This window comes from Vipera berus, assembly GCF_964194415.1.
Source record: "Vipera berus genome assembly, chromosome: 7".
Classification (NCBI taxonomy): domain Eukaryota; kingdom Metazoa; phylum Chordata; class Lepidosauria; order Squamata; family Viperidae; genus Vipera; species Vipera berus.
This window is the reverse complement of record NC_138209.1, coordinates 46570378-46583956: the sequence shown is the minus strand read 5'-3', so window position 1 is coordinate 46583956 and position 13579 is coordinate 46570378. Positions and strand designations below refer to the sequence as shown.

Here is a 13579-nt window from a genome sequence, read left to right as displayed (position 1 = left end):
GGTTTTTACCCTTGGCTGTTGTGTGATTTAATAGTCTTTTATATTATAATTATAATTTATATTATAATTTCTGCTTTAAACTTTGTTCACCAACCAGGACTGTGGAAAGGGAGGTGGCCATCCAAACAAAGAAATAACATAGCTATTGACCTCAATGTAGAATGTAGGGCAGCTAAAAATAACATAGATGTAGGATGGGAGGTGGTATAGATGCGGTGGGCAGAAGGTTTTCTCCACAGGTTGACTGTTCACAGTCTTCACAAAAAGGGAAATCCTGCAGAGCACGGCTTCTGGATTTCCTTCCAAAATCTTGGCAAGCCATGGTCATAGGAGGCACCAGTAGATGTGTAAGGTGGTGTGTAACATATTGAATTTCTGTTTGTGTGTGCATGCATACGCATGGGCACTAAAATGTACAGCTAGATATATCGGCTTTAGAATGGAACACTCAGAAAGATTTTTATTTTTTTCTTCTTCTATAACCTCCAGTTTGATGTAGCCCATTTCTGAGCTTGACCCTTTTTTTGTCAGCATCTCTTCCCATGCTAAATTTGATCCTGTACTGTTAAAAGTTTTCAGAGAAGATAGAGAGACAGATGGACAGAGCTCTGACCCTGCTTGCATAATTTCTTTCTAGCCTTCTGTTGGGCTGAGAAGAGAAACAAAGTCCTGCATATCCTTCTTCACAATATTCACTCTTTCACAGTTCAACAGTATTCTAAATATCAGTGCCTTTCTAAGTTCCTCTTGTGAGGAAGAGACAAAGAAATAATAAAACATTTTGATCAGAAGAATACAGAAGATTAATTTGTATGTTCTGTTTTTTCTGTTTGTACTGTATGTCTTGTAAAATTGAAACCTACAATTCAGTCATTTTAATGAAGGTTTTGAATGATTTTGTTTTAATGGGAACAGTGCTCCAAAGAATTCAGTCTGCTCTATTAGTGTAGTATGCAGACCTTTAAACAATAGGTCTTTCTTTTCCAACTACTGCAAATGCTTAACAAGCACTAAATTGCCTTCTATATTCAATAGCCAAGTAACAAAAGATTGGTTTTCTTTTCCTCTGTTCCAATTGATTCAATGATTCACTTGAGATTTAAAAGCACACATTAATGTTTATCAGTTATTGTGGAATTCTTCTGCCTGGCTTTATATGTGTATAGGTGTGTGAAATGTACTCAGCGGAGTACATTGCAGATCCAAGTGCTGTGGCCTTTTGTAATGGACAGGTGGACAATTTGTCAATAAGCACATTTTCTAAGTGTTGTCCAGGATTTTTTTGATATGGCACCGAGTGTGCCAATAGGGACCATTGGAACTATTATTATCAGCCCAAATCAATTCCCTAAACTTCGGAGGCCTCTTTATTGAACGTTCACTACCACCGTTCACCACTACACTGCATTGGTCAGTCTCTTCTCTTCTTCCTCCCTCAAGCTGAGCTCAGCACTTGGTGACTAAATGGCATGCATTGAAAGCATCTGATTATGTTGAGGCCACAGAAGAAATAATTGAAGGAGATAAAGCCCTTTTCATCTTTTCAAAGGGTTTCCACAAAGAATAACTAAAGGAAGCAGGTTCAGGCTGTCATCAGAAGAAATTTCCAGACCTATCAGCTGCTGGAACAAGCAGCCACATGAAGTGCTGAGCTCTTTGTTGGAGCTCTTCTTAGAGAGGTTGCCAGGAGGCTCCAATGGATCCTATACAATGCTACGTACTATTGATCAGTTACAGACTGTCACCTTCCACGTATGTATACTAGGAAAAGTTTTGCCCCCCCCACAAGCACCCTCTAGAACAGACATGTCAAACTCGCGACATCACATGACGCCGCGCGACATATCGGAGCTTTTTCCCCATTGCCGGCAATAAGGGTGGGCACGGTTTCCTTGCGACGTGTCTGGCCCGCAGGCCAGCAGTTTGACACCCCTGCTCTAGAACTTTTAAAGTGCCATTTAAGTCTATTTTTCCATTGCTGTCCATACAACTGGATCCAACATGCACTATCTCTGGCAAATTAGCCCACCAGATTGGCTGTTAGAGAATTATGGACAGCATAGAAATAACAGGTCATGGGAGGTGACTGACTGTGAAAAGCTGATCTAAATTTAGATAATGCAAATGCAGAAAACTGCTAGGAAAAGATGTGATTAGCAAGTGGGTCTGTCTGCTTTGAGTTGGTGCATTTGGATTACCGGTTTCAGCCCCCTGGGGATTAATTCTGATGGCAGAAGGCAGAAACAGTGCTTACTTTGGAAATGGACATGTGTCCATTGGAACCAACTCATGCTTGTTTTTGTTTGTTTATACCCCTCACAGCATTTGGAACCAGGATTCTCAGAAATGAATTTATATCGTTTTCTTCCAACAGCATTTTTCATTTCAATGGCAGCATTGAAAGGAGGGGAAAAACTAGATACACTGACTGACATTGTATTGAGACTGGTATTACAAGATCTGTTATACAAACAATGAAAACAGAATAAGTCCCAGCACAGAGCTGCTCCATTGGAACGACAGGGCCAAATTCGCATTATCTTTCAACATACAGGCCACTCTCGACCAGGATCCATTGTTTGGCAGTGGCGGGATTCCGGCAATTTTGCACATCAGATTATACACATCAACTGATCTGATTGGTGCAGCTCTGAAGTTAGACTTGAAGTCTGAAACAAGACAAAGAGGCATTTCAGACCAGCAGTCCTCGCCAGAATGCTTTAAGCACATCTGTTGTTTAAAAAAAGTGAACATGTTGCCTGTCATGCACTGCGTCTCCAGGGGGTGTATAAAATTAAGAATGCATTGGATAATGTATGACACAGAGCAAGCTAAGAACCCATCAAATAAAATAATAAAATACATCAATAATAATATCACAGTGGTTATACATAATTCAGGAGTTCCATCATTAACTTTTAGTGCCAAAGTTAATAAGCATCTTTTCAGCATGTATGTAGGCCATCACTGTACCTGGTTTAATTTGGGGGATGGGCAGGGGAGGTTTTCCAACGGGTGAATGGTACAACAGAAAAAAATCATGACTCATTAAGGCCAAGAGAATAGCCAAAGGACAGCATAACAAGAGGCTGGCGAGGAATGTTATCTGTAGCATAATGGAGCTTATCTATCCTGGGAATAATGGCACTTTAAAATGTATGGTCAGTATAGAAATGTACAGTCAATATAGAAATGTATAATAAATATAGAAATGTGCATTAAAATAACTCAATTTTGAACCTCTCCCATTAGCAAATCAGCAGCAGAGAATGTCTTTCCCCAGACTTGGTTAAGTTAAGAACAATTGTACTCGAGTTTTATGGTGAAAATGAATTTATGAAGATGATTAGCCTTAAATACTCTAGAAATCAGTGTTGTCTGGGTTGATGTCAGGTTAAATAATTTAAATTTCAAATTTTGAAACTATATGCTTTCCTGTTCTACCAACAGGACCCAGATTGTTGGGGGCAATAAGCTGACTTTGTAATAATGCCGCTGGGGGGGGGGCGAAAGCTCTAATAAGCAGGCATATACATAGAATGAAGGCTATTTCTAAGCACATTTGATTTGTGCTTAGATTGTAAGCTGCCCTGAGTCTTCAGAGAAGGGCGGGATATAAATGGGATTTAAAAAAAATAAAAAAATAAAAATAAAACTATAGCAAGTCATATATGCATTAATGAAAAAGAGACTTTTTTAATTATCACCTGTTAATGGATTGTAACTGCTGAAACAAATTTTAATGACATGGCTGGCCATCATTTTGGCAAAGCAAGGAGAATGTTACCTGGGAATGAGTCATAAAAGCTGGAAATGGATAAATTCTGAAACCATATTGTTTACTTTCCTGGAAAATCCAAACCTATCCATCATTTGTAAGCAACTGTAGTCAGTAAATATATGGAAGAAAGGAAGGGAGGAAAAGCAATATGGTCATCATAATCTTCAGTTGTCCTACCTGGACCATATGCCAAAAAGATTCCTCTCATATCTAGGAATTCATTATCATAGCCATGCCATCCGTTCTGCCAAGCTTCTCGTTTTCCGGTGCCATTATCCCAAAATGGAAGTGATTCTCTGTTCTTCAGAATGAGAAAAAAATTATTTACTATATACTGTAGGCATAGAATGATTAAATCATTGCAGTAAACAGGTAGTCCTCGACTTACAACAGTTCATTTAGTAACCGTTCAAAGTTACAATGGCACTGAAAAAAGTGACCTATGACCATTTTTCACACTAATGACTGTTGCAGCATCCCCATGGTCATGTGATTTACATTTGGATGCTTGACAACTGGTTCATATTTATGTCAGTTGCGTTATCCTGGGATCATGTGATTCCCCTTTTTACAACCTTTGACAAGCAAAGGCAAAGGGGAAGCCAGATTTACTTAACAACCATGTTACTAATTTAACAACTGCAGTGATTCACTTAACAAATGTGGCAAGAAAAGTTGTAAAATGGGGCAAAACTCACTTAACAAATTTCTCACTTAGCAACTTAAAATTTGGGGTCAATTGTGGTCATAAGTTGAGGACTACCTGTAATCCTCAGTGTTACACACCAGGTTTTATATTATTTGTTTGGTTGTTTGTTTGTATCTCACATTTATTATTTTTACAAATGAGGCAGCAAATATGTCCAACAACCTTTCTCCTTTTTTCTCCACAATAACCTGTAAGGTGGGTTGGGCTGAGAGATAGTGAGTGGCCCAAAGTCACCAAGCTGGCTTTCATGGCTAATGCAGAACCTGAACTCATGGTCTCTTGCTTTCTAGCTTGATGCCTTAAACACTAGACCACACTGGCTCTCATCTTATGATACAATCTTGATATAACAGGAGGACACAGATAATTTAGAATCCTCGGTGTCAACTTCTACACTGCTTGAAATTGGAGATGATTGCAACTTCATAGGCAACCTGATATATAACATATTATGGTAAACCAACCTAGAATATGGATCATTGCAGACAGCTAATCTGATCAGGAAAAGCACAAATAAGGAAAAAAATACTTAATAGTTCATATTCTTGGTAACAGAGTATAGTCTTAGTTTGAGTTGTGCCCAGAGATTTATGTTAGCACATTACAGCTGTAACAAATAAACCACATTATAGCTGAGCACAGTGTATGAATGTGCTATGTTGATGAGATCTAGCATAGGTAGCTTTAAAATGAAGGTGCATATTCATAATCAAACTTTCATTTCAGCCATACAGCAGTCAGATAAGAGAGAAACAAGTAAAAATGAGAATATATAAGGCAGAAAGAGAAGAAATTAAAAGGATGCTTATTTATGGCTTACACAATGCCCCAAGTCACATTAAGGTTTCTCTGGTTTTTGTCTAATCCAACCAATTCCTTTTGATGGAATTAAACAAAAACTAAAGACAAGAGAAGTACATACTGCACAGTTCTTAGAATATCTGGTCCAGCTGATCATTATAAAGATCATGCTATAATATGGTATTAAATAATAGCAATCCTTTAAAAATGTGTATCATTCAAAAGAGCAATGAAAAAAGTAGAGAAGGGAGAGCTTGTGGATAGCGGTGCTTAAATAAAGTCTCCAGTATAGGGTTGGTTTAATTTACAAATATTCAGGGTGTTATGTATTGGGCTCAATTGTAACACCACGTGGTAAGCTGGAGCTAGCTAACGGCTCTCCAGCAACTAAGACTCCCCATCTCCAGTGCTGCTATTGGCTGCCCCTAGGCGGCAATGGGTTGCTTTAAACCTATTGGCTGCCGCCTAGGGGCCAGGCTATAAATTGCTGCAGGCTGCAGCCCAATTCCCAGTTCAGATCCTGCAAGCAAATAAACATGACCGTTGCTGAACTCACTTGCCTCGTCTCCATTCCTGCACAACGAACTCACTACACAACACTGGCGACAAGGATGGGATCCTGCTTCTCCGAAGGAGCTGAGAGTCACTAGGGAAGAGGCAGTGCATGCCTGGAGGGAAAAGGCATTCCCCCCCCCTACGGTTGGCTAGCCAGACACGCTAGCGACCATGCACTCAGTGGATCAGTCCCTGGGCATCGGAGAAGCAGGATCAGAAGACGCAGGAACCAGCCAAGAAGACCTGAAGAATGCCTAAGGTCGGAAGGCTGTGAGAGTTCGATATCAAGCATCCAGAGGGATGGACTTCCGGTGGCGGCGCGGCGCCGGAGACAGCCGTTTCGGGCTGCCCGCTGCTCAGCTGAGTTGTTTTCACCCGAAACAGCGCCGATCAGCTGTTCGGGTGGATTTGAAGCCCCCTCCTCAGGAGAAGAGGAGGGGGTGAGGCCCCAGGTAGGGGTTGAGTTCTCCGGGGCCGCCTGAGCTCAAAGCTTGGGCGGCTGAAGGATTGAACTCCCCCGTAGCCTGGGTTGCTCCCAGCTGTTCAGCGTCTCTGCTCCAGGATTTTTGGAGCAGAGCCAGGCGTTTGCGACCACCCCTGCCAGAAGGAAAGACCTTGGAATAAAAGGAGCAGGCAGAGCGGTACAGGAGGTCAAGGTGAAGAGGACTTTTATTTTTACTCTCTAGCTTAATGGACTTTATAAACTTAAAGTGAAAGTGCGCAACAAGTGAAAGTGAAAAGATGGCGGCTAAACCTCCCTCAAAAACTCTTCGGAGTGCGGGAACTTCCCCGGTGCAACAGACATCGTTGCAAGCTTTGCTTCCTCCTGCTGCACTGACATCGAAGGATTTAGAAGATGCTTTGGAAAAACAATCCCAGGTAATATCAGAAATGCTGGGTGACAAGTTGGCAAAGGTGGAGGAGAAATTGGAGAAATTGGAGGAGAGGATAGAAGAGAAGTTTAGTGCGATGAGGGTAGACATTTTGTCTATAGTGCAAAGCGTGGCTGAATGTGTGCAAAGTTTGGACGAAAAAGTGGAGGATATGAGTCAAAAGAATGCTATATTAGAAGTAAAGGTACTGGAGAATGAAGATTTAAGGGATAGAATGGACGGAGAATTGAGTCTTGTCCAGTATCACCAGATGCAGTATGCTATCAGAATCAGGGGCTTAAAAGAGAATCCTAAAGAAGACCTAAAGCAGCTGATTTCTGAGGCTTTGGAAGAAGTATTGGGTCAGCCAGCATCTGAAATAAAGGGATGCATGGATAAAGTCTTTCGTGTAAACTCATGGATTGCTAGACAGAGAAAGCTACCTAGAGATGTGGTGGTTTATTTTACTAAGAGAGAAACCAGAGATGAAGTTATTCAAGCCGCTTATGATACTAAAGTTGTGATTGCTGACCAAGAAGTTTTGGTTTTAAAAGAAATTCCTCCAAAGATTTTAAGGAGAAGGAAGGATTTTGCATTTCTTGTGCAAGAACTTAAGCAACGTGAAATAAAGTTTAGATGGGAGATTCCTGTCGGATTGGTGGTGATGTATGAAGGTAAAAGATACCGTCTGGTTACTGTGACACAGGCACGTGACTTCTACAATAATGTTTTAAAAGCGACCCCACTACCACTTCTGGAAGCTGCAAAGGGATTTGGAGAAGGGAAATCCCAAGAGGCTGAAGATGGACAGAAAGAGGAGAATGGTGCTGGAGGGGATCAAATTATAGCCTCGTTGGCTGTTGCTGGAGAGCAGAGGGTGACGCGTGCCGCTTTAAAACGAGCAAAACAAATAAAAGAGCAAGACCAACAGAAGTTTATGGAACTTTCAAAGCGTACCTACAGTGAAGCAGTGGGAGGAGCGCGGCCCAAAAAAGATAGAGGGGCTATTAAAGATGTGCTCCAACAGCTTCGGGATGCCACGCATGGTGACTAAATTTCTAACCTGGAATGTTAATGGACTAAATTCACCACAGAAGAGAAAGAAAGTTTTTCAATATTTAAAACAATTCAAGATTGATGTTATATGTTTGCAAGAAACGCATATTAGGGCTATGGACCAAAAGTATTTATCGAACTCAAGATTGGGCACGCAATTTGTTGCATCTGCGATGAATAAGAAAAATGGAGTGGTTGTTTATGTTAAAAGCGCTTTATCAGCGGAATTAATTGAAGCAGATAAGCATGGAAGATATGTTATGATAGATTTGCTGCTTGAAGGCAAAAAAACGCTTTTAGTTGGACTGTATGCTCCTAATCAACAGCAAGCTGATTTTTTTAGCTCACTTCATACAAAGCTTACTCAATTGGATTACAAATCGTTTATTTTTATGGGGGATTGGAATGGAGTTTTGGATGTACAGATGGATAAGGCTGGTTTTTTTAAGCGCTCTCCGAGTCATGCCAGATTGCCTAAATCTTTTTTTGAAATGAAGGATGATCTGGAACTGCGAGATATTTGGCGTGACACTCACCTGCATGAAAAGGATTATACTTTTTTTTCTGATAGACATCAATCTTTTTCCAGGATTGATTTTATTTTGCTGACTAATGATTTTTTTTCTAGGATTAAGAAGGTAAAGATCTGTGCAAGAGCTATTTCTGACCATAGTCCAGTTTGGTTAGAGATCAATAAGGACAATAGAGATAAGCGCTCGTGGCGCGTAAATGAGAACTTGTTTAGAAATCAGAGAAATGTGGAAGAATGTAAACAGCGGATGAAGGATTTTTTTGAAATTAATATGAATAAGGATACTTCTATGGATATGGTTTGGGATGCTAGCAAGGCCTATATGAGAGGGGTGTTGATATATATGAATAACAAACACAGACGTACTTTGGAAGCCAGAAGGAAAGAATTGGAGAACGAAATTAGGGAAAAAGAAAAGGCCTTGATCTTGAACCCATTGGATGTGAAGGCTAAGGAGCTTATTAAGCTATTAAGAGGACAATTTGACAAATTAATGGCTGACCAAGTGGCAACCAATTTGCGGTTTGCTAGGCATAATACTTTTTGCAATGCTAATAAGCCAGGTAGATGGCTAGCTTATAGACTTAGGAAAAAGCAAAGGGCTTCTAATATAGACAAAATTGAACATAAGGGAAAGGTGGTGTTTCAACAGGATCTTATTAAGGAAGCCTTTGTGGACTTTTATTCTAAGTTATATGCTAAGGAGAAGATTAATGAAAAGGATATTGATGTATATTTGGAGAATGCTAGCATCTCGGTTCTTACGCAGGCACAAAAAGAGGAGATTAACCAATTAATAACAGAAGAAGAAATTCTTACAGCAATTAAGGAATTGAAGTTGGATAAAGCACCAGGTACGGATGGTTTGACTGCGGTTTATTACAGAAATTTACAAATGGAGTTGATAAAGCCATTAAAGGAACTGTTTCAGATAATTCAGAGAGGGGGAAAGGTGCCTCCATCTTGGAGAACTGCTTTTATTTCTTTGATACCGAAGGAAGATCAAGATGCTACTCAAGTAAAAAATTATAGACCGATATCACTTTTAAATACAGATTATAAGATATTTGCTAAGGTGTTGGCTAATAGACTGATGAGGGTTCTGCAACAGGTGATTCATGGGGATCAAACTGGGTTTATCAGTGGTAGGCAAATGAAAAATAATGTGAGGCATATAGTTGATGTGTTAGAGTTTTTGGAAAGGAATAACCAGATCCCTGCGGCGCTAATTTTTTTAGATGCGGAAAAAGCTTTTGATCAATTGAATTGGCAATTTTTGATGAAAGTTTTAGATAAAATGAATTTTGGGGATAAATTTTTGCAACCAATTAGGGCATTATATCAAAAACAAACTGCCCGAATAATAGTTAACAATAGTTTGACTGAAGCTTGTAATATTGAGAAGGGCACAAGGCAAGGGTGTCCGTTATCACCTTTATTATTTGTTTTAACATTGGAGATATTATTGATAAAAATTCGGAACTTGGAAAAAATTAAGGGTATTCAAATTAGAGATCAGGATTATAGATTGAGGGCGTTCGCAGACGATCTGGTTGTTACAGTGACCCAGCCAGAGAATTCTGTTGTGGACCTGATGGAGATAATAATGCAATATGGGAAGGTTTCTGGATTTAAAGTTAATGCACAAAAAACTAAAATTCTGGCCAAAAATATGACAGTATCGCAAAAGGCTCTTTTAGAAGGACTAACTGGATTTGAGATTGTTAAAAGGGTCAAATATTTGGGGGTGTTTTTGTCACCCTCTAATACAAAGTTATATAAAAATAACTATGAAAGATTGTGGGGAAAAATCCAAAAAGAAATGGAGAGCTGGGAAAATTTGCAATTGTCTTTGTTGGGGCGAATCGCAGCAGTGAAAATGAATGTCCTGCCTAAATTTTTATTCTTATTTCAAATGATACCGGTTCTTAAGAAAGATTCTAATCTGGAGGAATGGCAGCGAGGTATCAATAAATTTGTTTGGGCAGGGAAAAAGCCACGAGTTAAACTTAAGATTATGCAGGATACTCGTGAAAGAGGTGGTCTTAAAATGCCCAATCTTAAATTATATTATGAAGCTGCTGCGTTAGCAGGAATAAGTGATTGGATTAATTTGACACAAGAGAGATTATTAAATCTTGAGGGCCATGACTTGTTGTTTGGCTGGCATGCATATTTGTTGTATGATAAAAAGGTAGATAATGTGTTTAAAGCGCATATTTTAAGACAAGCATTGTTGAGAGTTTGGAAGAAGTACAGACATAAGTTAGGTTGTAAGATACCATTGTGGGCAATCCCAAAACACGCAATAGAAAATATAAATGTTGGCTTCAAACATGATGTGACTACGTATAAGGAGATTTTAAGTTTGGAAAGAAATGTTTGGTGTCTGAAACCGTACAGTCTCTTGCGAGATGAGAAGATTGTTCAAACTTGGTTCCAATATATTCAGCTACGGGCCAGGTGGAAAGAAGATCAGAAAACTGGTTTTACAATGACTGATGAAAATCTGATAAAGCAAATTAGAAAGCAGGGTCCAGCACATATCAAACGGATATATCTTGCATTGATAGAAATTGACTCAGAAACAGAACTTGTTAAAGATTGTATGATAAAATGGGCCCAAAATATTCAAGAAGTTATTACAATGGACATGTGGGAAAAGATCTGGGTGAGGAACGTAAAATTTACACAAGCTCAAAACTTAAGAGAGAACTTTTATAAAATGTTTTATAGATGGCATCTAGATCCTAAAAAGCTTGCAAGTATGTATCCGAATTATCAGCCCAAGTGCTGGAGGTGTGGCGATGAAGATGCAACATATTTTCACATATGGTGGACTTGTAAAAAGGTTAAGGCCTTTTGGATAAAAATTTGGTGGAACATGCAGAAGATTTTCAAGCAAAGGATAAAGTTTTGCCCGCAATTCTTTTTGTTAGGTATAATTACAGATGCTGCGGTTGTGGACACTAAGTTGATGTTGAATTTAACTACGGCAGCAAGACTCTTAATAGGTCAATATTGGAAGAAGGAGGAACTGCCGACTATAGAAGAATGGACTTTAAAGGTTTCTGACCTGGCAGAGATGGCAAAGATTTCAGCTTATTTGAAAGATCACTCGCAAGAACGTTACATTATGGAGTGGAGAAAATGGATTGAGTATATCCAGAACAAATATGGGACTAAAAAGTTTCATGTAGCATTTGAATAAGTCTTCCTTTCTTTTCTTTTTTCTTTTTTTATAGTTAATAGTAATAGTGTTTGTAGTTATCCTATATGAGCTAGAGAGTGATAGATTTTAGAGTTTATGGTTGTTAGCATTTGGATGTTTATGAGTGTTTTTTTTTGTTTTTATACCCTGTACTTAGCTCTGGGAAGTCGGGGGGGGAGGGGGGGAGGGGTAGGGAGGGAGGGGTGTGGGAGGGGGAGGGGGGATTGTTAAAGATAAAATGTATGTTAAAACTTTTTAATAAAAAAAAACGCATCCAGAGGGATGTCCATCCTACTGGTCCCAGGTAGAAAACTACCTCCGGGCAAATCAGGTTGCAGAAGATGGGCTGAAGGCCGCCACGCTGCTATGTGTGTGCGGCCCAGCCACATTCGACCTGGCCGAAAATCTGTTTGCCCCGACGCCGCTGGAGTCAGTCTCTTACGCTGAGCTTAAGAAGAAGCTAGGAGAACATTTCCAGCTGAAGATGTCAGTGATTGCTTGGTGTTACACATTTGAACAGCGAATGCAGCAGCCTGGTGAGACTGCGTCAGAATACATCGCGGCCTTGAGGCAGGCCACACGCCTGTGTAAATTTGCGGACATTGAAGAGCGACTGTGAAACCGGCTCGTCCGCGGCCTACAAAACCGAACGCTGCAGCAAAGACTTTTTGCTAGACCGAATTTAACCTTCACTGAAGCCCAGGACGAAGTCATGGCAGATGAAGCCGCCGGGGGTGCAGTCCAAACAGTCCAGCCCGCCAAAATGACGAAACATGAAGAAACAGTCCACCACGAGGATGCCAAATGCTCAGAGGAATCATTAGAAGAAGAAGATTCCAAAGTCAACAAGCTACACAAGCAGCCCGACGCACAGCAGTGCAGCAGCAAGCAACAAGTAACTCCTTACCTAGATGTAAAGGTTGTGGCGGCAGCCACCAATGCGCTGTTTGCAGATTCTGGTCAGCCACGTGCAGGGCCTGCGGCAAAACTGGCCACATTGCAGCAGTTTGCAGAGCTCGCCAGAGGGACTGGCCACTGAAACAACAGTTGAAAGATCTGACCAGAAGAGGTACCAGGGCCCAGGGACCATTTAGTGTAGGGTTTTGTAAAAGCCCCAGAAGTGTATGCTGCACCAGGGCCCGACGCCCCCTCAAACCAAAATTTAAACTTCAGGTGGAGCTACAAGGCGTCCCCTGTAAAATGGAGTTGGACACAGGCTCAGCTGTCTCCATTATTTCCCTGGACACATTTAATCTCATGTGCAGTCGCAGTAGAAAATGGGCCAAGCTAAGGCCCTCTGACATAATTTTAACTGATTTTCCAAAAGCTAAAGTCAAAGTTAAAGGGGAAGCCACCTTGGCTGTAAAATTTAAAGGGTTTTATGGGCACCTGAATGTCATAGTAGTAGGGGGGGCTAGAGAACGAGTCTAATAGGACTCGATTGGTTTGATGCTTTAGGCATTCAAGTAACCGGTATCAACCGGACACAAGCTGCAAATCTAACATCAGTCTGTGAGGACTTTGCAGACATATTTGATTCAGCCCTAGGAACATACACAGGCCCGCCTATTTCATTCAAGCTAGATCCCAGCATGGTCCCCATTAGGGTTAAGCCTCGAAGGGTCCCCTTTGCCCTCAAACATAAAATTGACACAGAAATAGACAAGCTTGTAGAACAAGGCGTTTTACAACCAGTTGATGGTTGAGAGTGGGAAACTCCTATAGGCACACCACTCAAGGCCAATGGAGAAATTAGAATATGTGCAGACTATAAATGTACTATTAACAAAGCCCTTAAGCAACACGCATACCCTGTCCCAGTGGTGAACCACATTTTAGCTTCTTTGCAAGGGGGCACTATTTTCACAAAGTTAGATTTGGCACAGGCCTATCAGCAATTGCCGGTCGATGAGGCCACAGCCGCAACTCAGATGATCGTGACTCACAGGGGGACTTTCAAAGTGAAGCGTTTACAATTTGGGGTTAGTGTTGCTTCAGGCATTTTCCAGGGAATCATGGAACGCACACTTAAAGGCATTCAGGGTGTTTGCCCTTATTTTGA

The 13579-nt window shown here is 40.6% G+C and overlaps 1 protein-coding gene across 3 annotated transcripts in view; it reads right to left on the bottom strand.

Moving 5' to 3' along the window:
- Nucleotides 1–2420: 2420 nt before the first annotated feature.
- Nucleotides 2421–13579, bottom strand: part of ENPP6 (ectonucleotide pyrophosphatase/phosphodiesterase 6) — a 40175-nt gene continuing 29016 nt past the window's right edge. For all 3 annotated transcript variants that reach the window (XM_081333086.1, XM_081333087.1, XM_081333088.1), the window contains exons 7-8: nt 3959–4082; nt 2421–2669 (exon numbers count right to left, since the gene is read on the bottom strand). In XM_081333086.1, coding sequence (XP_081189212.1) covers nt 2464–2669; nt 3959–4082 — 330 coding nt within the window. In that variant the 3' untranslated portion in view covers nt 2421–2463. The remainder of the gene's footprint in view (nt 2670–3958; nt 4083–13579) is intronic.